The sequence below is a fragment of the Macaca mulatta genome, chromosome 20, assembly GCF_049350105.2.
Source record: "Macaca mulatta isolate MMU2019108-1 chromosome 20, T2T-MMU8v2.0, whole genome shotgun sequence".
NCBI lineage: Eukaryota > Metazoa > Chordata > Mammalia > Primates > Cercopithecidae > Macaca > Macaca mulatta.
The window spans coordinates 19,759,591-19,786,756 of NC_133425.1; the positions used below are offsets into that span (position 1 = coordinate 19,759,591).

The 27,166-nt window shown below is 43.8% G+C and overlaps 1 protein-coding gene and 1 long non-coding RNA gene across 8 annotated transcripts in view; both read left to right on the forward strand.

Moving 5' to 3' along the window:
- IQCK (IQ motif containing K) overlaps positions 1-27,166 on the forward strand; it is a 140,069-nt gene that overhangs the window by 13,592 nt on the left and 99,311 nt on the right. For all 7 annotated transcript variants that reach the window (XR_013410823.1, NM_001193745.3, XM_015125656.3 and 4 more), the window contains 2 exon segments: positions 1,971-2,100; positions 3,611-3,708. Coding sequence is in view for 6 of the 7 variants with exons in the window: in NM_001193745.3 (NP_001180674.1) it covers positions 1,971-2,100; positions 3,611-3,708 (228 nt within the window). In the remaining variant the exon portion in view is untranslated.
- Positions 10,270-17,431, forward strand: LOC144338093 (uncharacterized). Its single transcript, XR_013411904.1, has 2 exons — positions 10,270-10,622; positions 16,881-17,431. It is a non-coding gene; the product is annotated as an uncharacterized LOC144338093 (long non-coding RNA).

Consider the following 27,166-nt stretch of genomic DNA (forward strand, 5'->3'; position numbering starts at 1 on the left):
TGAGAGAGGATTTACTGGGGTAATTGGCCCACATGATTATGGAGGCTGAGAAGTCCCACATTAGGCTGTCTGCGAGCTGGAGAACCAGGGAAGCTGGTAGAGTGACTCAGTCCAAATCCAGAAGCCTCAGAGCCAGGAAGAAACAACAGTGTAACTACCAGTCTGAGGGCCTCTGTTTATGATGTATGACAGGGTTACATGGAAATCTAGTTGGACTTAATTAGCCTCTGAGAGCCCCCAGGGACCACTGATGAGAACCCTGGAGTCTAAAAGCCAGAGGACCTGGAGTTCTGAGGTACAAGGGCGGAAGAAGGGCGTCCTGGCTCCAGAAGAGAGCAAGAATTCAGCCTTTCTCAACTTTTTGTTCCTTCCAGGCCCTCAGCCAATCCAATGGTGCCTGCCCACATTGAGGATAGATCTCCTCTCAATCCACCAGCGTATACACCAGTTTCTTCCAGAAAACGCTTGCAGACATACCCAGACATAATGCTCTGCTAGTTATCTAGGTATCCCTTACTCCAGTCAAGTTGACACTGAAAATTAACCATCCCAGTATCATGGCTGGTGTGGTTTTCTCCTGCTGCTGTACATGTGGGTTTGTTTTCTGGATGGGTCTCTTCTATGAGTAGCAAAACGCTGACTGAGTGCTCATGAAGGGTGGTTGTCCACTGGCCGACTGTTCTTCAGAGTGAACAGGCAGAAAGTCGGTATTTTGGGATTGGGCGGCAGTGGCGGGGGGGTCTCTAAATCAATTTTTTTTTCTTTGTTTTTGAGACAGGGTCTCACTCTGTCATCAGGCTGGAGTGCAGTAGCGCACTTCCCCGGCTCCAGCGATCTTCCCGCCTCTTCCTGCCCAAGTGCTGGAACTACAGCTGTATGCCACCACTGCCAGCTAATTATTTTTTAATTTTAGTAGAGATGAGGTCTCACTATGTTGCCCAGGCTGGTCTCGAACTCCTAGGCTGAAGCCATCTGCCCTCCTTGGCCTTCCAAAGTGCTGGAATCGCAGGCATGAGCCACCACGCCCAGCCCGATTTTTTTTTTTTTCTTTTCCTACCATCTTGGTGCCCTAAGTGGTTCTAAGTGTTCTACTCCTTTTCAGGTAGTTTCATTGGTTTACAGAAGAGTTCCTGGAGAGGAGGGCGAGCTGGAGATCCAACTGGTGTGAACACAGCTTTATGATATTGAGGGAACAGAAAGAAGCCTGAGGGGAGTGTGGGCAGCAGGCCAAGTTAGCCCAGCCGGATTTCCACCCAGCCTCGTCGTGTGTCATTCCATTCTTGTTCCCACCCTGTACAGTGCCTGTCAACTTGAGTGTTTAGTCCCTTTGGGATCTGATGGGAAGGTGGACGTCTATTTTCTGGGGCAGCCTCCTCCTGTGACTGTTACTTCCACTCTTGCTGCTGCTGCTGCTTTTTTTTTTTTTTTTGAGATGGACTTTCACTCTTGTTGCCCGGTCTGGGGTGCAATGGTGCGATCTCAGTTCACTGCAGCCTCCATCTCCTGAGTTCAAGCAGTTCTCCCCTCTCAGCCTTCCAAGTAGCTGGGATTACAGGCGCCCGCCACCACGCCTGGCTACTTTTTTGTATTTTTAGTAGAAACGGGGTTTCACCATGTTGGCCAGGCTGGTTTTGAACTCCTGACCTCAGGTGATCCTCCTGTCTCAGCCTCCCAAAGTGCTGGGATTACAGGTGTGACCTTCTTGCTTCTTGAGTGAGGCTTCATCCCTGGTGTTTTGGATATGTTTACCAATCTCTCATCCGCAGATGGTCTTCCTTTTCTCTATCACAGGTTATGCCTTGTCATTTATAGGTGTCTCAGGAGGGAAGGGAGACAAAGATCTGTGCTCAGTGTACCCCTTGAACCTTAAAGTCTGATGTAGAATTTTATTCCTTCATAAGGTTATACAAGAAAATACAATTATTTAAGCTGTTTGAATGAATTGCCTCCCCTCCCCTGTCTGCTTCCAGGTTGCGCCAGTAGAGGAAATGCTTTTTCATGGCTTCAGTGCAGAGCACTATTTTCCGGTTTCCCATTTCACCATGATCTCACATACACCCTGTCCTCAAGATAAATCGGAAACAGTCAACCCAAAAACATGTGAGTAAGAGAGATGCCATCTTTTCTAATTTGGGGCTTTTAACATTGCAGAACCACAGGGTGGGTATGGAGGCGGACAGATAGACTTCAGGGAGACCACATACATAAGAAAGAATGTGTTTTTGTTTTATTTTTAAGAGAATGTCCTTTATTTCACGATTTATCTTTAAGGTTAAAAATGTAATTAAGATAATAAGTAACAAAAAGTGTACTTTGATTTTACATTCAATAAAAAGTAGGAAAAGAGAGCAGTAAATAAATGTAGCCGGCTGTGATGGCTCGTGCCTGTAGTATCAGCACTTTGAGAGACCAAGGCAGGAGAATTACTTGAACCCAGGGAGACCCCATCTCTACATGTCTACAAAAAATTAAAAAAAAAAAAATTATGACCAGATGCGGTGGCTCATGCCTATAATCCCAGCACTTTGGGAGGCTGAGGCGAGAGGATCTCTTGAGGTCAGGAATTTGAGACCAGCCTGGCCAACATGGTGAAACCCTGTCTCTACTAAAAATAAAAAAATTAGCCGGGCGTGGTGGCAGGAGAATCACTTGAACCTGGGAGGTGGAGGTTGCAGTGAGCTGAGATCATGCCACTGCACTCCAGCCTGGGCAACAGAGTGAGACTCCATCTCAAAAAAAAAAAAAATTGCCAGGTTTGGTGGTGCACACCTGTAACCCTAGCTACTTGGGAGGTTGAGGCAGGAGAATCAATCGCACTTGGGAAGCGGAGGTTGCAGAGAGCTGAGATTGAGCCACTGCATTCTACCCTGGGCAACAGAGCGAGAAAAAAAAAAAAATTAGCTGTGCATGGTGGCAGGTACTTGCAGTCCCAGCTACTTGGGAGGCTAAGGTGGGAAGATTGCTTGAGCCTGAGAGATCTAGGATGCAGTAAGCTATGATCGCACCACTGCACTCCAGCCTGGGCCACAGAGTGAGACTCTGTCTCAAAAAAAAAAGTAAAAAGTAGAAGAAAACATCATCATGCTACCCTGCTTTGTGTGTGGAAGCCAGAGGTGTAGACTGCAGATCTGAGTCATAGTTCCTTGGGCCCTCAGTAGTACCAGACCCTCTCATACTGGTTTGTTCTGCGTTCTGCATGCCTTGGGCCTTGGCTAACGACTGCCTTTATTACTGTGATCATAAGACCTTACCCATTATACTCTCACTCCCAATTCCTCTCTGGTCCCAATTCCTACCACATTCCCCTTGTTTTTGTTCATCCGGCCACACTGGCCCCCTTGATGTTCCTGGCTTGGGGCCATAACAAGCTGGTGGACCCAGCCTTATGTAGGATACTTCCGACATCTTCACCAGACTATAGAAGCTCAGAGGGACATTTTAAGTTACTTTAGTTATACAGCCCAGCTCTGCAGTCTGGAGCAAAATATAACATCCAAGATCGTGTGATTGAATGGACAGTACCTTTTTCTGGCTCAAAAGTAAACATTTCTCCCAGATTAGCTTGGGCCACTGGGGATTTTCAGTGGGAATTTTTGTTTGTTTGTTCTAGGTTCTCCCAAAGAATATTTGGAAACTTTCATCTTTCCTGTTCTGCTTCCCGGAATGGCTAGCCTGCTTCACCAAGCGAAGAAAGAAAAATGTTTTGAGGTCAGTTATTTGGCAGGATTTCTTTATTTTAAGATTCTCAATCATTATTATCAGATGATAGCTCATTATCTTGGTACCATCAAGTTGTTCTCCAGATGACCTCTTTGGGAGGGAAAGCCTGTGTTTGGGGTCACTTACCCCATTCCAGCCACACCATCTAGTTGTGCACATACATGCGCTACCATCTGTCTGGCCACTTGGACTCTGGAGAGCTTTTCCGCCTTGCTTGGCCTCCTGCCTGCCCTTCTCCTGTGCAGTTTGGCATCCACCAGGTTTCTTGGGTCTTCAGCTTCTGTTTATTACATGCACTGATTAAAGCTCTCCTTGGCCAGGCACAGTGGCTCATGCCTATAATCCCACACTTTGGGAAGCTAAGGTGGGAGGATTACTTGATGCCAGGAATTCAAGACCACTGGGCAACATAGTGAGACCCCCATCTCTAAAAAAAAATTTTTTTTTAATTAGCTAGGTGTGGTGGCGCGTACTTATAGTCTCAGCTACTTAAGAGGCTGAGGCAGGAAGATCCCTTGAGGCCCGAAGTTTGAGGTTACAGTGATCCATGATCCTGCCACTGCACTCCAGCCTGGGCAACAGCAAGACCCCCAACTCAAAAAAAAAAAAAATCCCACAAAACTCTGCTTACTTCCTACTTGACTCTGGATTGATTGTTCCCCCTGGCATCTCTCTACTCCATGCCAACTGTCATGAATGTAAACTGCTTGCAGAGAGTCTTGGAAAACAGTAAGTGCTCAGTAAATGACAGTTAACATTGCACTGCAGAGAATCAACTTCTCTGCAGGGAAGTTTTAGTTTAGTATTTTTGAGACAGGGTCTTGCTCTGTTTTCAGGCTAGGGTGCAGTGGCGTAATCATGGCACACTGCAGCCTCAACCTCCAGGGCTCAGTTGATCCTCCCACCTCAGCTTCCTGAGCTGCTGAGACTACAGGTATGCGCCCCCACGCCTGGCTAATTTTTTTTTTTTTTTTTTTTTTTTTAGTAGATACTAGGCAAAAACTCAGTAAACTTGGTACAAACCGAATTCCAGTGCTGGCCTCCCCCCACGTGGATACCCTTAGAGACGCCCTCTTTTCCGTAGTTCACAGGATACTTTGGGTGTATGTGTTCCCTGCACTGTTTTGAATTCTAGAATTTTGGATGATCCAGATGAAGAGAGTAAAATTACAGCATTTATTATTGACCAGGCACTTGCTGTGTGCCAGGCACTTTGCTGAATGCTGTATCTTCCATTATTGCAATTGCCCTCCCCAGCCATGTGAGCTTCTTTCTATTATTGTTATCTGCACTTTGCAGAGGAGAAAGTGGAGGGACACAGGCCTGAAAAATGATCAAGAGTGAATGGCAGAGTTAGGACTCAAATCCAGATTAAATGATTCAAAATAATACTAAAGACCGGGCACAGTGACTCATGCCCATAATCCCAGCACTTTGGGAGGCCAAGGCAGAAGAATTGTCTGAGCCCAGGAGTTCGAGACCAGCCTGGGCAACAAAGTGAGACCCAATATTTACAAAAAAAAAAAAAAAAAAAGAAATTAGCCAGGGATGGTGGTGCATACCTGCAGTCCCAGCTGCTCAGGGGGCTGAAGTGGGAGGATCAGCTGAGCCCTGGAGGTTGAGGCTGCAGTGTGCCATGATCATGCCACTGCACCCTAACCTGGAGACAGAGCAAGACCCTGTCTCAAAAAGAAAAAAAAAAGATACTAAAAAAGTTGGCAGTAATTACAGTGTAAACCTCAATCAGTTTGACACATCCTGAGGTCTATAAAATTATCCATAGTTAATGATACCACCAAAGTAGTTGCCCTTCAGCACAGGGTCCCCATCTGAGAAGAACTGCCTACTGCCATGTTGGTACTGCCATATACTGAGGAGATAAGGTTTTCCTCTGTTCTAGCAAATACTTGATTTTTCCTCAGCAATGCCTTGACAGTATCCTGCCCCACTTGCCTCTTAATCACTCCATATTATACCTCCCCCTAATTGCCTGCCACTTAATCCGCTCAGCATCACATTCCTTTGACAGGGCTCACCATGACATTTGTGTCTTTACTTGAGGCAGAAATGGATGATGAGACATTGATCAGAATTTGGGTAGTACGCTCAGGAAGGGAAGAATTTGGGATACACCTCTGGGCTGTGGTTCACCATTTGACAACAGTGGATCCACATAATGAAGTCACTAGCCCTCAGCCTAGCCTTCAAGGCTCTTCATTTGTTCATTGGTTCCTTCCTTCCTTCCTCCCTCCATCCCTCCCCCGCAGTGCTCCCCTTCCCGATGGTACCCTCCACCCAAGCAGAACCACTCGGAGTTCGCTGCACCAGCCCCCACCTCACGGCCTCTGTGCATCTGCTCCTGCTTTTTTTAGAAAAAAATCCCTGAGCTCCTCTTCTGTGCATATTTAACTTCTACTTGTTTTTCTAAACTCAGCTTCATAACTTCTCTCTCAAGCTTCCAGTTCCCTGCTGGGCTCAAACTAGAAGTAATTGATCCCAGCTCTCAGATTTCAGAGTATTTCATCTGTTCCTCATTTTATGGCAAATTAAGACATCCTTAATTAAGACATTCTTAGCCCACATATACTTAATTTTATGGATGTCTGTCTCCTCCCCATATTTTAAGTTCCTTGAGGACAGATTCTCTGATTTATTTTTATATCTCTAGTCAATGCTACCCAATGCCTAGCACATGGTGAACATAGAGTTGGCCCTTGATAAATGTTAAATAAGTGAGTGCATGATTATATACCAGGGAGTATCACTATTACTATGTCCTTGACCAAAACCCAGCTTCCTTCTATCTGGGAAGGCTGTTCTATTGGACTCATCCCTGGAGAAATTCCCTGAAGGGGTGAGGAAAGAAGATATGCATCTATTTCATGAGTTTAGTTGATAGGGGAGAGCAATTGGGGTCCAATGGCACAGCCTGACCCCCCACCTCATATATTAATTATACAAGTAATTAGTAAATTGGGCCTTGATTTATAGCTTAGCAGTTAAGAGCAAGTCCACCTCCATCCCAACTGGCAGCACAGCCCAAGACAAGTCATTTCATCTTTCTGAGCCATTATCACTTCCTTCCATGTAAAATGAGGCTGATCATAGCACCTGCTCATGGGATTATCATGCTGATGAAATGAGGTAGCTCATGTAAAGTGCTTAGGCACTTTACCTAGTCCCTGGAACCTAGGAAGAACTCAATGCATGTTAACTTATTTATCTCAGTGATACAGTGGTACAGGTACTTCCCAGATAGGGTGGGTTATACCCGCTACCTGAGTGACTTCACTCTTGTTCCTGGGCCATGTGGAGTCCTGACTCAGGACTTGGTCCCAGTTCCCAGAAAAACCACCCAATTCCACAGTGATCTTGCAAGGAAGGTTATTTTGTGGGTCCTCTCATGGGAAGATGGGGAAGAGGACCCCCACCTTTGTTGGCACTTATCAAGCAGTACTTAATTAATCCTCTCTAGAAGCATTTCTGACCCTCCAGGAACCCCCTCCCCATGCTCACTCTGCAGACCCCTCCTGGATCCTGAACAGTTCAGCTGTGGCTCTCAGCTTGCATGGCCCACTCAGCAAGGCCAAGCCCAGCATGCAGTTTTCCCTCCTCTTTTAAATGCAATTCGGCCATTATGTAGCCCTTGTGGGTGGAACTGGGGGTGGGGGCTTCACATCTCTCACCCAACAAAGACACAGTTGTAAGGTTTTCCTCATTGCTTTGTTGGAAATCCTAGTTTTGACACGTAGGCCTGGTGAATTCAAATCTGGGGACCTCAGTCCCCACTCTTTCTCCTGATGTGCTACTACAGACATGGTTGTCATATTTGAACCTGGGAAGACCACAATGATCAGATCCCTTATTTTCACTAGCAAGAGAGGGCACTCTGCTGATGAGAACTGTAAACAAAAAAGCTGGTAAAATAAAGTCAGTGATTCAGGTGCTGATGATTAAATCCAGGCAATTGCTCTCTTGTCACCTGTGGTTTGACTGCTGCTATGATAATCATCAGAAATTGTATCAAAAGTCAGAGAAGGCCTGGTGTGGTGGCTCATGCCTATAATCCCAGCACCTTGGGAGGCTGAGGTGGGCGGATCCCTGGAGCTTAGGAGTTTGAGACCACCCTGGGAAACGTGGCAAAACCCCATCTCTACAAAACATACGAAAATTAGCTGGGCATGGTGGCACATGCCTGTGGTTCCAGTTACTTGGGAGGCTGAGGTGGGAGAATCACTTGAACCCTGGAAGTTGAGTCTGCAGTGAGCCATGATGGCGCCACTGCACTCCAGCTTGGGTGACAGCACGAGACCCTGTTTCAAAAAAAAAAGTCAGAGGAGCCCTCTCATTGATTTATTGCCCGTCGTTCATCAACACTGGTCAAATGCTTCCTATGCACCACTTTGTTTCACACACACTTGTATAATTAATACACACACTTGTATAATTAATATATGAGGTGGGGGGTCAGGCTGTGCCATTGGACCCCAATTGCTCTCCCCTATCAACTAAACTCATGAAATAGATGCATATCTTCTTTCCTCACCCCTTCAGGGAATTTCTCCAGGGATGAGTCCAATAGAACAGCCTTCCCAGATAGAAGGAAGCTGGGTTTTGGTCAAGGACATAGTAATAGTGATACTCCCTGGTATATAATCATGCACTCACTTATTTAACATTTATCAAGGGCCAACTCTATGTTCACAATAACCTTCTGAACCAGGTCCTCTTTTTCATCACCTCCCTTTTACCAAGGATGGCCCTGGGACGCAGAGAAGTTGAGCATTACTCAAGGTCACCTAGTAAGCAACAAACAGCACACATCTCCAACCTAGGCCCAGATGATCCTGAAGCCTGGGTTTCCATCCCTCCCAGTAAATGAGAGTTGGAGGCTGTCCTCAAAATAACTCCCAGAGATACTGGTTTTTTTTCATTCATAGCTATTTTCTGAAGAACAGACTGCTTACTTGCCTTTGGTTATCAAATTTAAACTGCTTCTAATTTGTATCTGTTTTTCATTTGCCCACTTGGCTTTTCCTGACAATTTAATTCTTGTCCACTACTCATAACTGACCTTCCCCATCATCTGTGTTTTGACTACTGCTATGATAATCATCAGAAATTGTATCACATTGTGGTGTGATACAGTTGGTAGGTATCCTGTGGTGTTAAACAGGTGCAAGGTGTGGCTGAGTGGAAGGGGAGTGAGGCTGGGTTGAAGAGTGGTCCCAGAGCAGACCCTTAGCTTGGCCATACCATTGTCAGATGGCTTTGTCTCTCTGCCTTCTGTTCTGCTGCTAAATGAGGAAGAGCACCTCACGAGTCACATCTCAGCAATTGTATCACTTTTTCCTATCTTGCTGTTGACCAAAGTATGTTCAGCGCACTGTGCCTTTCATTCGATTGAACAAAGGATGGAATGTAATGATCAAACAGTGAAATGAGTACGGTGGAATAATCTTTGTTTTCATATATGTAAATAATATCTGACTGGGTGCAGTGGCTCACGCCTGTAATGCCAGCCCTTTGGGAGGCTGAGGCACGTGGATCACAAGGTCAGGAGTTCAAGACCAGCCTGGCCAACATGGTGAAACCCCCATCTCTACTAAAAATACAAAAATTAGCCGGGCGTGGTGGCACGTGCCTGTAGTCACAGCTACTTGGGAGGCTGAGGCGGAAGAATAGCTTGAATCTGGGAGGCAGAAGTTGCAGTGAGCCAAGATCATGCTACTGCACTCCAGCCTGGGCAACAGAGCGAGACGCCATCGAAAAAAAAAAAAAGCGTCCCTGCAAGCAGGGTGAAGCAGGATGAGTCGACCATGTTGAGTTCTGTTTAACAAACATTCATTAAGCCCTGCTGTGTGCTGATCATGAGGCCAGACCCCAGGGCACACAGAGGGCACAAGAAGACGTGGCCCTGTCCTAGAGGAGCCATAATGATGAACTGAAGTTGTTTTTATTTTTCTTCCCCTTGTGTCTGTTTTTTCACTCCTCTGAAATACGAATGAATAAGGAGAAATGACACAGTGGATCTGTAGCTGGGGATTCATTTCTAGACCTTGGTGCATGTATATTCCATTGTGCAACCTTTATTCTAATTTACTTGGCCATTATTCTTCTAATTTATTCTCTTTCAGAGGGCACAGAAATCAGCTAAAAAGGCAGTAATTAAGATTTTACATGAAGGTTGCGTATCTAATATTTGCCCATAAATAATTTTGTAACAAGGGGGCTAGACACAGTTTCCAGCCTCTAAGCAGTGATAACATGCTTTGAAAGAACCAGATAAATTTCTAATTTTATTAGAGATTAATGAGCCATCCTTGTGCCAACTCATATTTCATCGTTGACATCCTGCAGATGAGCTACTCCTGAGACTGAATGAAAACAGTCTAAATGTCAAATGCTCCAGGGTGCTTGAACATAGCATTAAAGTTTAAATTTTATAATGAATGATAAAGGAATGTAGAAAATGTGGGTTGTTAAAGCTGTTCGTGTGTGCCCAGGCGTGGTGGTTCATGCCTGTAATCTCACCACTTAGGGAGGCTGAGGTGGGAGGATTGCTTGTGCCCAGGAGTTCGAGACCAGCTTGGGCAACATGGTGAAATCCCGTCTCTACTAAAAATACCAAAATTTTAGCCAGGCATGATGGCAGGCACCTGTAATTTCAGCTACTTGGGAGGCTGAGGCAGGAGACTTGCTTGAACCTGGGCGGCAGAGGTTGCAGTGAGCCGAGATCTCACCACTGCAGTCAGTCCAGCCTAGGTGGCAGAGTGAGACTGAGTCTCAAAAACAACAAACACAACAACAAACCTGTTCACTTGTAAAAGTGGAGAAGCTTGAAAGGCAGCACACTGGAGTTCAAAATCCTGCTAGACCGCTTCCTTGCAGCATGGCCCTAAGTAATCCATGAGCCTCAGTTTCCTCAACTGTTAAAAGGATGGCAGACCTGCTCCTGTCATTGGGTGGAAGAGGGGAAGTAACGAATGATACTCCCAGACCCAAGGACTCCTCTGCTTCTCACGCTTTGTCAGGAAATTCAGTATTTTGAATGCTACAAATATGCAAGGTGGGTAAATTACTATTAACTTTCTTCATTTCCTGACTTAGGATTTTTAAATTAAATCTGATTCCCTCCATGTTCCCTCTCCCCGCCCCCCGGTCATATAGTCTTTTGTGGGTTATTTTCGAAGCTTGAAAATCACATTAGTGCCGTTTCAACATTTGTCAGACCCGAGTGGAACTCCCGTTATCCAGATCTGCACAACAGATTCGCATTTTCTTGATTCGGCTGTTCCTCACATCCTGTCATTGGGGATAGATGCTTAAACTGAATGATGACTGGCCTCCAACCAAAATTACATAACTGAGGCGTTCTTATCTGTCACCCACAACTGAACTTGCATCCAAATGGCTCTTACACTGTAGCAGTGTAATTCATTGGTGATTGGGGCCATTCAAATTATATCTTGAAATAGCATTTATATTAAGTTGCTCAAAAATACTTGCTGATCTGCGTTTTGCCCTTAAACCGCTGATGTCTAGTTATTTATACTTGACTTCATTATTTTTCTGTTTATTTTTTTTCTATGACGTAGCCCCCACAGTGCCTGGAACATAATAGGAACTCAATGAGTATTTATTGGATAAATGAATGAATATGGATTCTCAAAAGTCAGGGCTGGCCGGGCGCAGTGGCTCATGCCTGTAATCCCTGCACTTTGGGAGGCCGAGGCAGGTGGATCACTTGAGGTCAGGAGTTCGAGCCCACCATGGCCAACATGGCAAAACCCCGTCTCTACTAAGAATACAAAAAAATTAGTTGGGCATGGTGGCACGTGCCTGTAATTCCAGCTACTCGGGAGGCTGAGGCAGGAGAATCGCTTGAACTCAGGTTGCAAAGGTTACAGTGAGCTGACATCATGCCACTGCACTCCAGCCTGGGTGACAGAGTGAGATTCTGTCTCAAAAAAATAAATAAATAAATAAAAGTCAGGGTCTACTTTTAAGATAGTAATTAAGCTGCATGAGCACTCTGTGGAGGACTGTGACCTTTATCCAGTTTGCCATAGCTATTACACACAGGAGGTAATTTATTAACTATACCTGCAGTGTCTGGATCTACTGCCTCTGGAGGGAGGTAGACAATGGGGAGACTGCCTAAGTCTGCTAGGCTCCCTGGAACTGGAGCTGGGCAAGGAGCTCCTCAAATTGAAGGAGGCTCATTCATAGACAATGGAGAGCCAGAGGGTAGAGCAAGAGGCTAGGATTCAAGAATAGTAATTGCCAGCACTTTTTGAGCCTTACTTTGTGCCAGATGTCATTCTAAGCACTTTACCTGCAGTCACTCATTTAATCCTCCCAACAATCTTTGGAGGTGGATGCTATTATCATCATCTTACAGATCAGGGTTGTACAGCACCAGGTCTAACCAAGAAGCTCAAGTACACAACTAGAAAGTGGCAGAGCCAAGACTCAAACCAAGAATGGTTCCAGAGTCTAAGAGTTTGACCACTGTTCCACTCTGATGGTCAGTCTCACAGCTTGCTGAAAGCAGAGGCCAGATTCTGCCATGAAAGATGGGTCTGGAGGCTGTGGAGAAGAGGAGTGAGAAGTTAGCAAGCCTTTTATTTAGGTTGTCCTGCCAGTACCATGAAACTCCAAGGAAAACCAGGGGGAACAGAGCAGACAGAGAAGCAGCAAGAGCTGGCACCTAATTACTATTCCATAGAGCATTTGGCCAGTTACACACACATCTATTGTGTGATGTGTGGTATGTGTGGGTGTGTGTATAGGTGTAGGTGCGTCTGCACACATGAATTGAGGCATTGTATGGTACTTGGTTCAGGAATTCCATCATTCTAGCCTCTGGAATCAGGCAGACCCTTTCAACCCAGGCCTGTTCCCCAAAAGCTGTGCAAGCTTGATTATTTTGATTTTGAGTCACTCATCTTTGGATTCATGTTTATATATATATGTCATTTTAAATATTATGAACTTAATATAGTTTCTAACCGAACAGTTTGTTCCTACTTATTATTTTTTCTTCTTTTCTCTGAGCACACAAGTAGTATATTTTTTCATTTTAAAAATTATTTTCATTTTTATTTTTAGAGATAGAGTCTCACTGTGTTGCCCAGGCTGGTCTCAAACTCCTGAGCTCAACTGGTCCTCCTGCCTTGGTTTCCCAAAGTCCTGGGATTATAGGGACAAGCCAGTGCACCTGACCCATCTTTAGATATTTAACTCTATTTTAAATGCTCAGTATAAAATTCAGCACATTTAATAGGCAGGTATTTCTCTAATCCTTAATTTTTGGTGGAGATTACAATTGGGAGAATAAACCTCAAGCACATGATTTCCATGAATTATCTCAGCCTAAGAGTTAGATCAAGACCCTGCACATTTCATGATATGAATTTAACAAATGAAATAGATTTATTTAACCCTTTCTCAAATGGTCATTTTCAATCATGTGAAAAAAGTAATTGAGATTTTTAAAGTGGCATCTGTATGGCATTAGAGTAACAATCTACAAATAAAGCCAATGGCCTTCTAGTTTTGCTGTGAAATTAGCTGGGTGCTAGCAGTATTTTATATTGTGTTAAATATACTCTGTGAAAGATAAACAACGGAAAATGATGGCTTTGTACAAAAGCTGGTGGAAGTACATCTGTGGCCAACAACAGATAGTGTACAGACATTTCCTGTGTGTGTATAGCAATTTATGCAGCATGTATACAATAAGCCAAAGGTAACAGAATGCAGATAATAGTATCTAAATTCATTAGCCAATAAGTGAAGAATCACATGGAAGATGGGGAAGAGATGAAAGTTTGAATGAACCCTTTGCTCTCCTGTATTTCATATTCCAATATTTTGAGTATATTTAAAAATTTCAGAAGAAGCATGAGTTACCTTTGTAATCAGGAAAAATAGAAGTTAATGTTAAGTAACATTTTCAAGTTCTTATATTTGACCCTGCTGCCTCACCTAGGTTATTTTCTTTCTGTCTTTCCTTTTCACTGACACACTCAGTGAATCACCTCACCTACATCTTTTTACCATTCATTGTTTCTTTAATGTGGCACTCTGGCATCTAAATGCTCACTATGTCTGGTACAACTCAAGTTTACTAATGACCTAGTACTGCCAAATTCTGTGACCTATTCCAGGGACAAAAAGGAGGCCAGTATGTTTGGGGCAGAGTGAGCAAAAGAGAGGAGAGGTGAGTTTGACAGGGTCAGCCCTGCAGTGGCCGTACCATCACATGGGCCAGTAAAGAAAGTGGGTTTTATTTTAAAAGCAGTTGGAAATAATTATTTCCGTGACTGTCAACCCTATTGGGCCCAGTGCTCCCTTGTCATAGCGTCGTATAGTGTGCTTCTTGCTATCCTGAATTGAAATACTTAGTTGATATAATATAACCTATTTATCAGTTACCTGATTGCTATGTTGTACAATAAACTACGTGAAAACTTTATGGCTTAAAATAACGATTTATTATTTCTCATGACTCTGGGCCGACTGGACAGTTCTGCTGCTCTCTCCTGGGGTCACTCACATGACTGCGTTCAGCTGGTAACTGGGCTGGGTTGGAAGGTCCAATTCTATCTCACTCACGTGTCTGGGGCCCTGGTGCTGACTGCTAGCTGGGGCACTTCGGTTCTCCTTCATGTGGACTCGCGTCTTCCAGTGGGCCAGACCAGCTCCTTTACAGCATGGTGGTCTCCAGCAGCTTTCCAAGAGGGTAAAAGCAAAAGTGCAAAGCCAAGACCTTCTGGAACATGACTTCCACCAAGTTCTCTACTAAAATTACTAAGAATTAGCCTGGCATGGTGGCACGTGCCTGTAATCCCAGCTACTTGGGAGACTGAGGCATGAGAATAGCTTGAACCCGGGAGGCAGAGGTTGCAGTGAGCAGAGATCTAGCTTGGGGGACAGAGTGAGACTCTGTCTCAAAAAAACAAACAAGAAAAGAGTCTCGCTTCATTTTTTTTTTTTTTAAATTTTTGTGCGTACATCGTAGGTATATATATATTTATGGGGTGCATGAGATGTTTTGCTATAGGCATGCAATGGGAAATATCATGGAGAATGGGGTTTCCATCCCCTAAGTAACTTTGTGTTATAAACAATCCAATTACATACACTCTTTTACTTATTTTAAAATGTACACTTAAGTTTTTATTGACTGCAGCCACCCTGTTGTGCTATCAAATAGTAGGTCTTAGTTGTTGCCATTAACCATCCCCAACCTGACATTCATTCCTACTGTGTCTCATGGTGATAAGGCTGTGGATGCTGAAAATATTTCCCATTGTGACTCTTAGAATTGCTGTCAGATCTAGTTTGTAAGCCATGCAAGAAAATCTTATTATAACTTTATAGTCAAGTTTCTTCTCTTTTTTATTTTAAACAAAAGAGCATTGATCACTTCATTTCCCAAACTTGGCTACGACTTGCTTTTGTTTCTGAAAATCAAAGTGATCCTCAAAGGACAAGGCTTTGAAAAGAAAGTCAGCAGGCTCTGACCCGAGGGTGACCCCATGGTTCTTTTACAAAATGAAGGGCAGTGGCTTTGTGGCAGGATTTTCCTTCTCTGGTCTGAAGCTTTGTCCTCTGGCTTTGAGGGGCATGGCTGTATGCCAGATGGCTGTGGTAGCAGTCTTGACTAACTGCCAGATAGGGGGAACATTATCATTTGGCCATAAATTGCATTTCGATTATTATGTACTTTATCAGTTAACTTTTTGCCATATAACAAACCACCTCAAAAGTTAGTGGCTTCAAATTACAAGCATTGGTCAGGCATCGTGGCTCATGGCTGTAATCCCAGCAATTTGAGAGGCCGAGGCAGGAGGATCATTGAGCTCAGGAGTTCAAGACCAGCTTGGGCAACATAGCAAGACCCCTATATCTACCAAAAAAAAAAAAAAAATCATAACCATTTATTTAGCTCACTTTTCTGCAAGTTAGCAACTTGGGCTAGGTTTAGCTGGGAGTTTCTTCTGGCCTTGGCTGGGTTCATTCATGTGTCTTTGGCAGCTACTGGGTGAGCTAGATGCTGGCTGGTCTAGGATGGCCTCAACTGGGATGAGCTGTTCCATGTGGTCTCTCATCCTCTATCAGATTAACCCTAGGTTGTTCATATGGCAGCCAGGCAGGGTTGCTTCAATTCAATTAGACGCATCAAGGCCTCTTGAGCCTGAGGCTTGGAACTGACATAGTGTCACTTTCACACGTTAGATTGGCCAAAGCAAGTCACAAGGCCAGCCTAGATCCAAAGAGTTAGGAAACAGATTCCTTTTTTTTTTTTAAAGTAAATGTATGGGGTATAAATACAATTTCATTACATGCATAGATTGCATAGTGGCCAAGTCAGGGCTTTAGGGTATCTGTCTCCCAAATAACACGCATTGTACCCAATAAGTAGTTTGTCATCATCACCCTCCTTCCACCCCTTCACCCTCCTGAGTCTTCATTGTCTGTCATTCTGCTCTCTCCATGTGTGTATATACAGGTTTTAGCACCCACTTATGAATAAGAACATGCGATATTTTACTTTCTGAGTCTGGCTTGTTTCACATAAGATAATGCCCCCCAGTTCCATCCGTGTTGCTGCAAAATACATGAGTTCGTTCCCTTTTATAGATTCCACTTCTTGATGGGAAGAGCTATAAAGTCACACTGCAAAGTGTAGGAAGGGTGGAGAATGGTGGCCCTTTTTGCAACTTACTGTATACATTGCATTAGAAATAATATGGACCGGGCCACGGTTGGCAGCTGTGACTGCTGGCTCAAGCCTGGTGACTTCAGGAAAGATTAAATGAGCTAATGTGTGAAGGGGCTTGTTCTGGAGTTCAACCATCTGGGCTCAAATTCTTCTTTTTTTTTTTTCAGTCAGAGTCTTACTCTGTTGCCCAGGCTGGAGTGCAGTGGTGTGATCACGGCTCACTGCAACCTCCACCTCCTGGGTTCAAGCAATTCTGGTGCCTCAGCCTCCCGAATAGCTGGGATTACAGGCATGCGCCACCAGTCCCAGCTATTTTTTGTGATTTTAGTAAAGACAGCGTTTCACCATGTGGGCCAGGCCAGTCTGAAACTCCTGGCTTTAGGCGATCTGCCCACCTCTCCCTCCCGAAGTGCTGGAATTACAGGCATGAGCCACTGAACCCAGCTAAATTCTTATCCTTCCATTTACTACTAAGTGACTTTGGGCAAGGTATTTAGCATCTCTGTGCCCTCATTTTCTGATCTGTAGAATATGAATTACCTGTAATACATCGTAGTAATATGTCCTTGTTGTGAGGATAAATGAATGAAGTAAAACTTAAGAGTGTCTGGCACATAGAAAACACTCAATACACATTAACTATTGTTAATCCTATTAGCGTTTCTCTTGGAAAACAGCCAGTCTGTAAAGGAGTGCTATTCCCCATGGCCTCTTCTAGTTGACCAATTGTTACATGAGTAAATGGAGGGTGTAATTCTCTTACTGCATTCTGGACATTACAGATAGATGGCCAAGGATGGACTCTTTTTGTCATTCTGAAAATAGTAGTACCTTTTGAAAATGATAGGTATTAGTAAAAATCAAAACATAACTCTTGGAAATAATGATGAGCTTAGAATCTGAGAATGTAATATAAAGACACCTCCCAGAGTTAAGGAACTGCTAGAATCACAGCCTGTAATGGAAAAAAACAAACCAAAACAAAAAAAACAGCCCTGCAAGTATCCCAGCCTTCTCTTGAGAATTTATGTCTAAAGAAGGAAGCCATTTTTTAAAAGAATGAAAATGAGGTTTTTTTGAAAGAACGTATCTTAAAGTAAATCATTGACTCTCTTGGTTGTTTAAAGAACTGCATTTCTCCTACTACTGTTTAGAAACAGGAAAAACCAGGTCACAAACTAGTCCCAGATCCAAAGATGTTTCAACTGTTAACCCCTTAGAGTCATAAAGGGTTATCCAGGAAATAGAGAAGAGAGATGAAACGGAGCTTTCTTAAAATCAGACTTCCGTGTCAGAAATCAAGTACTGTGGATTTTTCCATGATTCCATATGAAAGATCATCTCTCAGTTATTCATAACGTTCTGAAGCTGACACCTTCCAACTACACATGTCAGCTACCTGTTTTTGTAAATGAAATTTCATTGGAACACAGCTATGCCTGTTCCTTTACCTATTATCTGTAACAACTTTTTCACTACAATGGCAGAGTTGAATCGTTGTGACATGAGCCTGTGTTTACTATCTGACCCTTTAAGAAAAAGTTTGGCCAGGCATGGTGGCTCACATGTGTAACCCCAGCACTTTAGGAGGCTGAGGCAGGAGCATCGCCTGAGCCTAGGAATTCAAGACCAGCTTGGGCAACATGGTGAAACCCCGTCTCTATAAAAATTAAATTTACACAATTTGCTGGGCACCGTGGTGTGCGCCTGTAGTCCCAGGTACTCCGAAGGCTGAGGTGGGAGAATCCACTGAGCCTGGGAGGTTGAGGCTGCAGTGAGCTATGATTGCAGCACTGCACTCCAGCCTGGGCAACAGGGTGAAATCCTATTTCAAAAAGGGAAAAAAAAAAAAAAAAGAAAAAGTTTGCCTATTCATGCTTTGAAGTCCTGGAAGTAGCCATATTTTCGTAGTCATAGCTGTTATGTGGGAGGCAGTATAGTATAAAGGAAGCCGAATGATTAAGTAGTTATTGTTGTGTGGGAGGCACTACAGTGTAAGGGAAGCTTAATGATTTAGTATAGAATTTGGAGCCATTTTCACCTGAGTATAGGGCCTCGTTCCACCTCTTTCTAGATGCGTGATCCCAGACCTTGCTAGTATTGTGACCTTGTGATTTTAATCTTTCTAAGCCTCAGTCTCTTCCTCTGTAAAACATAAATAATAATAGTAATTGCTTCAGACAAGGGAGTTTTTGATTTTGTGTGTGTGTGTGTGTGACGGAGTCTCATACTGTGGCCCAGGCTGGAGTGCAGTGGCGTGATCCTGGCTCACTGCAACCTCTACCTCCCTGGTTCAAGGGATTCTCCTGCCTCAGCCTCACAAATAGCTAGGACTACAGGCGTGCACCACCATGCCCGGCTAATTTTTATATTTTTAGTAGAGTCGGGATTTCGCCATGTTGGCCAGGCTAGTCTCGAACTCCTGATCTCAAGTGATCTGTCCGCCTTGGCCTCCCAAAGTGCTGGGATTACAGGATTGAACCATCGTGCCTGGCCTAAGTTAACGAGAATTTTTTTTATTTTTTATTTTTTTTTGAGATGGAGTGTCTTGCTGTGTCCACCCAGGCTGGAGTGCAGTGGCATGATCTCGGTTCACTGCAACCTCCAACTCCCGGATTCAAGCAATTATCCTGTCTCAGCCTCCCAAGTAGCTGGGGCTATAGGTGTGCACCACCATGCCCGGTTAATTTTTGTGTTTTTAGTAGAGACGGGGTTTCACCATGTTGGCCAGGCTGGTCTCGAACTCCTGACCTCAAGTGATCCATACACCTTCACCTCCCAAAGTGCTGGAATTACAGACGTGAGCCACTGCGCCCAGCCAAGAATTTAATAAGATAATGCATTTAAAGTATTCTGCTAAGTGCTTGGCACAGCTACAGTGAAAGATAACAAATAAGAACAAAATTAAATTGGAAAAAGTGGAAGTCTGAAAATGAGACAGTCTGAGAAGAAGAGGTGGACAGGGACTGGCCATTTAGGGGGAGTTGAATGGTAGCAGTGGTGTCAGAAATGTGGAGGGCTGTGGTAGGTGTGGTGATAAGGGTGGGACTGCTGGAGTTAGGTGGGCTTGAATCTCTCCTTCAACTCTGCTAGCTCTGGGCCCCTAGGAAGTTTCCTGAAATGCTGTGAGCCTCAGTTTTCTTATTTGTTAAGTGAGGAAGTGATAATCATAGTATCCACCTCACCAGGGCTGTGAGGAAGAATAAATGAGATGGGGTGTGTCAAGCACAGTAATGGGAGCCATCGTTATTAAGAATTGTGCTTGGCCAAGCACAGTAGTTCACACCCATTATCCCGCACTTTGGGAGGCCAATGTAGGTGGATCACTTGAGATCAGGAATTGGAGACCAGCCTGGGCAATATAGCAAGACCCCAACTCTACAAAAAATAGAAATCAGGCATAGTGCCATGTGCCTATAGTCCCAGCTACTCGGGAGGCTGAGGTGAGAGGATTGCTTGAGCCCAATAGTTTGAGGCTGCAGTAAGCTATGATCACACCACTGCACTCCAACTTGGGTGACAGAGTGAGACCCTGTCTCTAAAAAAGATAAATAAATAAAAAATAAATTTTAAAATTGTACTTGAAGGAGGGAGGCAAATGTGAGCAAGTGCAAAGCCAGAGGGAAGAGAGATGGGGTCCAGGTAGGCCATGAGAGAAAGAATAAATTCAGTTTTACACAGGAGTAGCAAGATGGATCAGGACAGGCATGTCATCAAGCCTCTGCCGGTAGCTTCCTATAACACAGGGCTTGGCATGCCTTCTCCAAGCAGAGAGCAGGCCTTGAAGGGAGTGCTCCAGATCCCTTGGTTTCTCAGAGGCATGGCTTTGAAGCGAGGTATGCAAATAATTCTGATCCTGAGATCAAAATACGTGGGAGTAGAATTCGTACAAAGACTTGCCTTCTCCTTATTGAATCTGCATTGACATTGACCTTTCTGATCTTCCGATTATAGTTATAGCTGCCTTCCTGAGTGCCCGTGGGCTGGCCACACTCTACAAGAGTTGGAAGGGGAAAAGGTTGTAAGGCAGGAAATCAACTGTGCAATTGTTAAAATAGAACTTCAACAGTGTTTTTAGACTGAAGTCTAGTTAAAAGGCCACAGTACCATTTCTGCTCTGCCGTGACCTGCATTGCATTCCGCTGGAACAAATTAAGTCTGAGATGTGTAAATAGCATTATGAAGATTAAACCTTACAGGTAGGTTGATGTTCTTAAGGAATTCCATGACATTCAGCCATGCCTTTGGATTAGGTTAATTGGAACACGAGCGATCAGAATTTAATTAGAATTTAATTGAACTGCTATATTAAACAGAGCTAGCTCAGTGGCTACATTACAAACTTCACCTGGAAATTCTTTCTGATGCATCTCTGAAAATATTTTGAGCACTCAGAGTAAAGTTAATCATTTTTACTGTAAGCAATTTTTGATAAAAGGCTTATATTGTTAGCAGTAAAAAGTAGTGGAAAGGCAAATGAGTTGGTTTCAGCTGGGGAGTATTAAGTATGCAGAGCTAAGATTTCCTTATTTGCTGGAGTTAACTCTTTGAGGGCAGGTCCTGAACATGCCTGAAAACCCCATGCAAACTGCCCTAAAGCAGAAAGGGATTGTTTTCTTTCTTTCTGTCTTTATATATTACTTATTTATTTTTTGAGATAGGGTCTTACTCTGCCGCCCGGGCTGGGGTGAGATCATAGCTCACTGCAGCCTCAATCTACCCCAGCTCTAACGATCCTCCCACCTCAGCCTCCTGAGTAGCTGGGACTATAGGCATACATGCCACCATGCCTGGCTAGTTTTTGTATTTTTTGTAGATATGGGGCTTTGCCACGATGGCCAGGCTGGTCTCGAACTTCTCAGCTCAAATGATCTGCTTGCCTCAGCCTCCCAAAGTGTTGGGATTACAGGTATGAGCCACCATGCCTGGACCTTTTAAAAAATGTAGACAAGAGGCCCAAAGGGAGATGTTCCAGCACAGCTTGATCTGGTGGCCCAGATGATGTCTTCATGACTGCTCTCACTCTTCCTCTCTTGACTGCTTCCTCTGGGTTGGCTTCACCCTCAGATGGGCCCTCATCTTGTGGCACCAGCCTATGTCCTATAAGGCGCAAGTGTAGCAGAGAGAGAGAGAGAAAGTCTCTCCCAGAGTTTCTCTCTAATTGAGCCAACTCAGGTCAATTGCCTGAGTAATTGGGCTGGGCATAGTGGCTCACGCCTGTAATCCCAGGCACTTTGAGAGGCCAAGGCAAAAGGATAGATTGAACCCAGGAGTTCCAGACCAGCCTGGTCAACACAGCAAAACCCCTGCCTCTACAAAAAAAAAAAAAAAAAAAAAAAAAACCTTTTGAAAATTACCTGAGCATTGTGGCATGTGCCTGTAGTCCTAGCTACTCAGGAAGCTGAGGCACGGAGATCCCTTGAGCCTAGGACCCCAAGGCTACAGTGAACTATGATCATGCCATTGCACTCCAGCCTAGGTGACAGAGCAAGACCTTGTCTCTAAAAATAAAATAAATAAATAAATTAATTAATTAAAATACCTTCTTTGGAATAAGTCCTTGGAACTAGGGAAATTGTGATTTAGTGGCATGTTAGGCAAGGAAAGGGGCCCCACCCAAAGCCCATAGTTTTTGCTGGGGAAAAATGGATTCCTAAAAGGAACTCAGGGTGCTGTTACCAAAATAAGATGGAAGGGATACTGAGCACATATCTTAGTTAGGGTGCATTATGTTGCAACTGGCAGGAAACTGACTTAAATAATACAGAGGATTTATTGGCTCAGGAAACTAGAAGGCCCCAAGGTAGAGAGGGAAGGCTTCAGGGTTGGTTTGATTCAGGAACTCTGTGATATAACTAAGGAGAACGTGGTTGTCTCCTGCCTCTCTTCTTGGCCTCTAGCAGAGTCAGCTTTATCCCGGGGCTGGTTTCCTTTGGATTGGCAAAACAGCCGCGACCACTGCCTCGGCTTTGTATCCACCTACTACATCAAACAGAAGGGGGCCAGCAAACTGTTTCAGGAAAGTGAAGGAAATTAACTTCCCAAAAGCCCCAGCACACCTCCCCTGACATCTCATCACTCTGAAGTGGGTCACATGCCCATTCCTGATTCAATGCATCCCTTTGGCCAGGATAAATGTGGACCAGATTGGCTCAGGTCTAGGTGGGGTGAGGTGGGATTATCTCACCTGCCTTATCAGGGTTCACACCTGGAGCTGAGGCAGAGTTAACCATCTGCACCTACTGTCACTTACTACCCAGGTCAGGAGCTGCAGGGTGGCAGTTTGGGGGCATTTAATTAATAACCACACTGGGGCCGTGCCTTATTCATTTTCTTTATCTCCTGTGTTTAGCACAGGGCGTGCACGCAGTAAGTAAATGTTGAACAAAGTCAGACTGGAACAATGCACTTTGCTTAATTTGGAAAGAAACCAGTTTTGTGCATGAGTAAAATGATGGCTGAAAATACATTTTATATCAGTTTTAAATATGGATTAAATGTGGACTCTGGGTAGAGGCCATAAGACCGCCTCTTTTCCTATCTTATTCCATGCAATGTAAAATTTTCCTTTTTGGCTTTTGGTTGCTCATCAAATTCCATTACAGTGAAGTCTATTGTAGACCATAGTTGGTATCAGGAAACTATTTCTAACTCCGGACAAGTTCTTTGATGATCTCAGGACACTAAAATTTGCTACTACGAATAATTCTGTACAATTACAGAATTTTTTTTCTCTTTCTTTCTTTTCTTTTCACATTCCTTGCCCATCTCATAGTCATTCATTGTAGTTATTTTCCTTTTTATAATTAAATACCTGAATATCCTTTAAAAAGTACAAGGGCTTTGGTCAGTGAGGGAAGAAACTCTTATTTCCTGGTCTTGACCAATAAGGAAAGTTAGTAATACCATCAGCTTTTGTTCGAAAAAAAATTCTAAGGAGTGGAAACAATAGATTCTGGCAGGAAAGGTGTGGTAGAATTATTTTAGCGTGATCCCTTTTCAGCCAAAACACTTTTTCAAATGACCCTGTGGCCCAGGCTGGAGGTCTTGGTCAATGTGATTAGTGCATGTTTTGAACTTCTTTGGAGAAGTATTAAGTTTTCTCTAATGAAATGCCTTCTCAGTGGAAAAAAAAATGTGACTACCGGTTTGCAGTTTGCTATAAATATTTTGGCATCTGGTTACAGGCCAAGTGTATGCTTATTTCTAGGATCATAGTTATGGATGGTTTCATCGTGTCTGGGAATTCTGGGGTATCTGGAAATGTATTGCGAAAATAATGTGGGGGAGGAGGCTGTGATGTTCTTCGTGTATGCCACATCCACAGTCCTTAACTGCTGCTCTTTGTTCCTACTTTATCCATGTCCCCATCACCCAGACTACAAGTGACTGAACCGGGAATATGAATCAGGCCCTTGGGCAACCACTCTTAGATGGCAAATGACTGTGAAATGGTCTACCCAACAGGGATGGTCTCTCTTGGGAGTATCTAACTAGTCCTATCAGATTCTCCCATCTGGGGAGTGGGGATGTCACACTGCAGAGAGAACAGGCAGACCGTAGCATAGGGAGAGGGGGACACCTAGAGACAACCTTAAAGGCAGAGAAAGGAGGACAGAGAATCAATTAGGAGAGAACAGCAGAAAAAGCAACAGCAAGCAATGAAAGGAGCCATGGCCAAGGAGCTGAGCTCCACATAACCATAACTAGAACCAGAACCGTTGTTGGGTGACTGTAGCCTCGCCTGTACCCTGAACAGCCATGAGCAATGGTCCAGTTCTTCCTGAGACCTGGCTCTGTCACCGGCCAGAGAGATTCTCATTTTCCCCACCATTCCTTTTACCTGTGCAGTCACTCCCTGTGGTAGAACAGATTATACTTCAGAAATATTTTTGGCCTCTCCCTAAGGGAGGTTTGACCATGTGACTGACTGCTTTGGTCAGCATGACATATGTCATTTCCAAACACATGCTGAAAGAGTCAAAACAGGCCAAGCGCAGTGGCTTACACCTGTAATGCCAGCATTTTGGGAGGCTGAGGCAGGAGAATGACAGGAACCCAGGAGGCGGAGCTTGCAATGAGCTGAGATCGTGCCACTGCACTCCAGACAGCTGCCTTGTCCCTTCCATCTATGGGTGCCATCTATGAGGAACCAGACACCAAATCTGCCAGCACTTTTATCTTGGACTTCCCAGCCTCTAGAACTGTGAGAGAGAAATGTTTGTTGTTTATTAGTCACCCAGTTTATGATATTTTTGTTATTGCCACCTGAATGGACTAAGACATGAAGTAAACTGAGCATATTTCTATTCCTTGTAAGCCCAAAGAGCCTTAACCAACACAGTGCCGTAGCCAGCCACACTTCAGTCCCCTGGACTCACAGCATATGCTTTTAACTTTTCTAGGTGGAGTTATATGAGTCATCTGACGCTGATTCCATTGCTTTTTAATGCTAGCTGTTTCTCTTTCCAGCCTTCGGTCCTCCAGTGTATCTCGTCTACATGCATCCAGTATAAAAATTGGTACAAAATAATGTCTGGATTGAACCTTTATTAATTTCTGCATTTTTGGCTGGGCACTGTGGCTCATGCCTGTAATCCCAGCACTTTGGGAGGCCGAGGCGGGTAGATCACTTGAGGCCAGCAGTTGGAGGCCAGCAGTTGGAGACCAGCCTGGCCAACATGGCAAAACCCCGTACCTATTAAAAACACAAAAATTAGCCAGGCCATGGTAATCCTATGCCTACGCCTGTAATCCTAGCTACTTGGGAGACTGAGGCTTGAACCCAGGTGGTGGAGGTTGCAGTGAGCGGAGATCGTGCCATTGCACTCCAGCCTGGGCAACAGAGTGAGACTCTGTCTAAAAAACAAAATTCTGTATTTTCTCTTTTAGAGGTCTGGGTCTTTTTTGATGGTATTTTCCTCCCATTTCCCTTCTCCTCCAATTTTATTATTTTAAAAATCAGATAGATAAACTGAGAGAATTTTGGAATGCATTCCCATGTATCCACTGCCTTGATTCTACAATTTCCATTTTGCTTTGTTTATTTTATCACATATCTATCCACGAACCCATCAATCCATCCCTCTATTCATTCATCTTCGTTTTCTGGATGCATTTCAGAGTAAGTTGCAGACTTTTGAGGACATGATGATGCCTTAACCCTTGACACCTAGTCTTTTTCCTTTTAATTACAGGTTAAAAGAATATTTTTAAACCTTGTTAGAGGCTGCCTTAACTGTTCCCTCTGCTCTCCCAAACTTGAGCATTTTCACCCTTTAACAATCAAGGGCTCAGTGTATTTGCCCACATTACATAAACCCTGTGTGCCCTCGCTGTCTAAATCTCGCTCTTTAATTTCTTTCTCTCCTACTTCCTCTCTTACTTCATCACTCACCACAACTTTTCATTTGCTTTTCCTTCTCTCTTTCAGCTCCTCAGCAGATAATTTTTAAACTAAACAACAGCTGAACAATATCCCCACTGTTCCACATGTCTGGGTATGCATAGCACGTCCACGCTTGCCCAGAACAGAAGGAAAACACTGTTTCTTCCATTTTATTTCTTTGCATCAAAAGTGATTAAATCTGTGTGCATGACCTTCATACATCAGACCGTTTGGCTATTTAAAAAATCTATTTATTAAAGTCAAGCTGCATTCTCTTTGCAGAAGTAATCTTTACCACTAAACGACGTGATAAATGCCGAGGGAACAATGCATCTTTTGTAGGGCAGGAGAGAGACACTGCCATCCAACAATTGCCAGATTGTTTAAATTATCATATGGCAATTCGGGCTAGTTACATATTTGCATTGTTATACAAGTATTTTCTTATTTTGGTTAAAGATGGCTTTTTGAAGGGACTCCTATTCTTGCAGGGCAGATTAGAAGACCCTGTTACATGGTCTGATACATTGCATTTTATTATGCCAGCCAGCAGCATTTCCATTTTTTCATAAAGGGGTTTCAGCAATGAGGTAAAAGATTGCAGATAATCTCCAGTAACTCAGGCACTACGATATTTTATTTACTAAAAACTCCAATAAAGATTTCAGTAAAAAGTGTGAAGGAGCCTTTTCTTTTTGGTGAAACATCAATTCCACAACGATTGTTTCAACCTTATCTTGAATTATAAAGCTGAGTTTTCCATTTCAAAGTAAAGAGGAAAAAAGAAAAAAATTATGGAAACATTTTCATAGTAAAATATTGTGGGAAGAAAGTAAAGAGAAATTGTCCAGAATTATATTAGCAATTCCTACTTTTAAATATCAGAACCTGTGTACATGAGTTTTTTCTTGCCTTGATGCTTGAGAGTTGAGTGGCGAATTCATTCATTCATTTACTCAACGGGAACTGTTCACCTGCTGTGTGCAGTGCAGTCAATTTTTTTAAATTAGTTACTTTTTTTTTTTTTTTTGAGATGGAGTCTTGCTCTATTGCCCAGGCTGGAGTGCAGTGGCGTGATCTCAGCTCACTGCAACCTCCGCCTCCCAGGTTCAAGCGATTCGCCTGTCTCAGCTTCCCGAGTAGCTGGGATTACAGGCACGTGTCACCATGCCTGGCTTATTTTTATATTTTTAGTAGAGATGGGGTTTCGCCATGTTGGCCAGGCTGGTCTCAAACTCCTGATCTCAAGTGATCCGCCTGCCTCGGCCTCCCAAAGTGCTGGGATTACAGGCGTAAGCCACCATGCACAGCCTCAGTGCAGT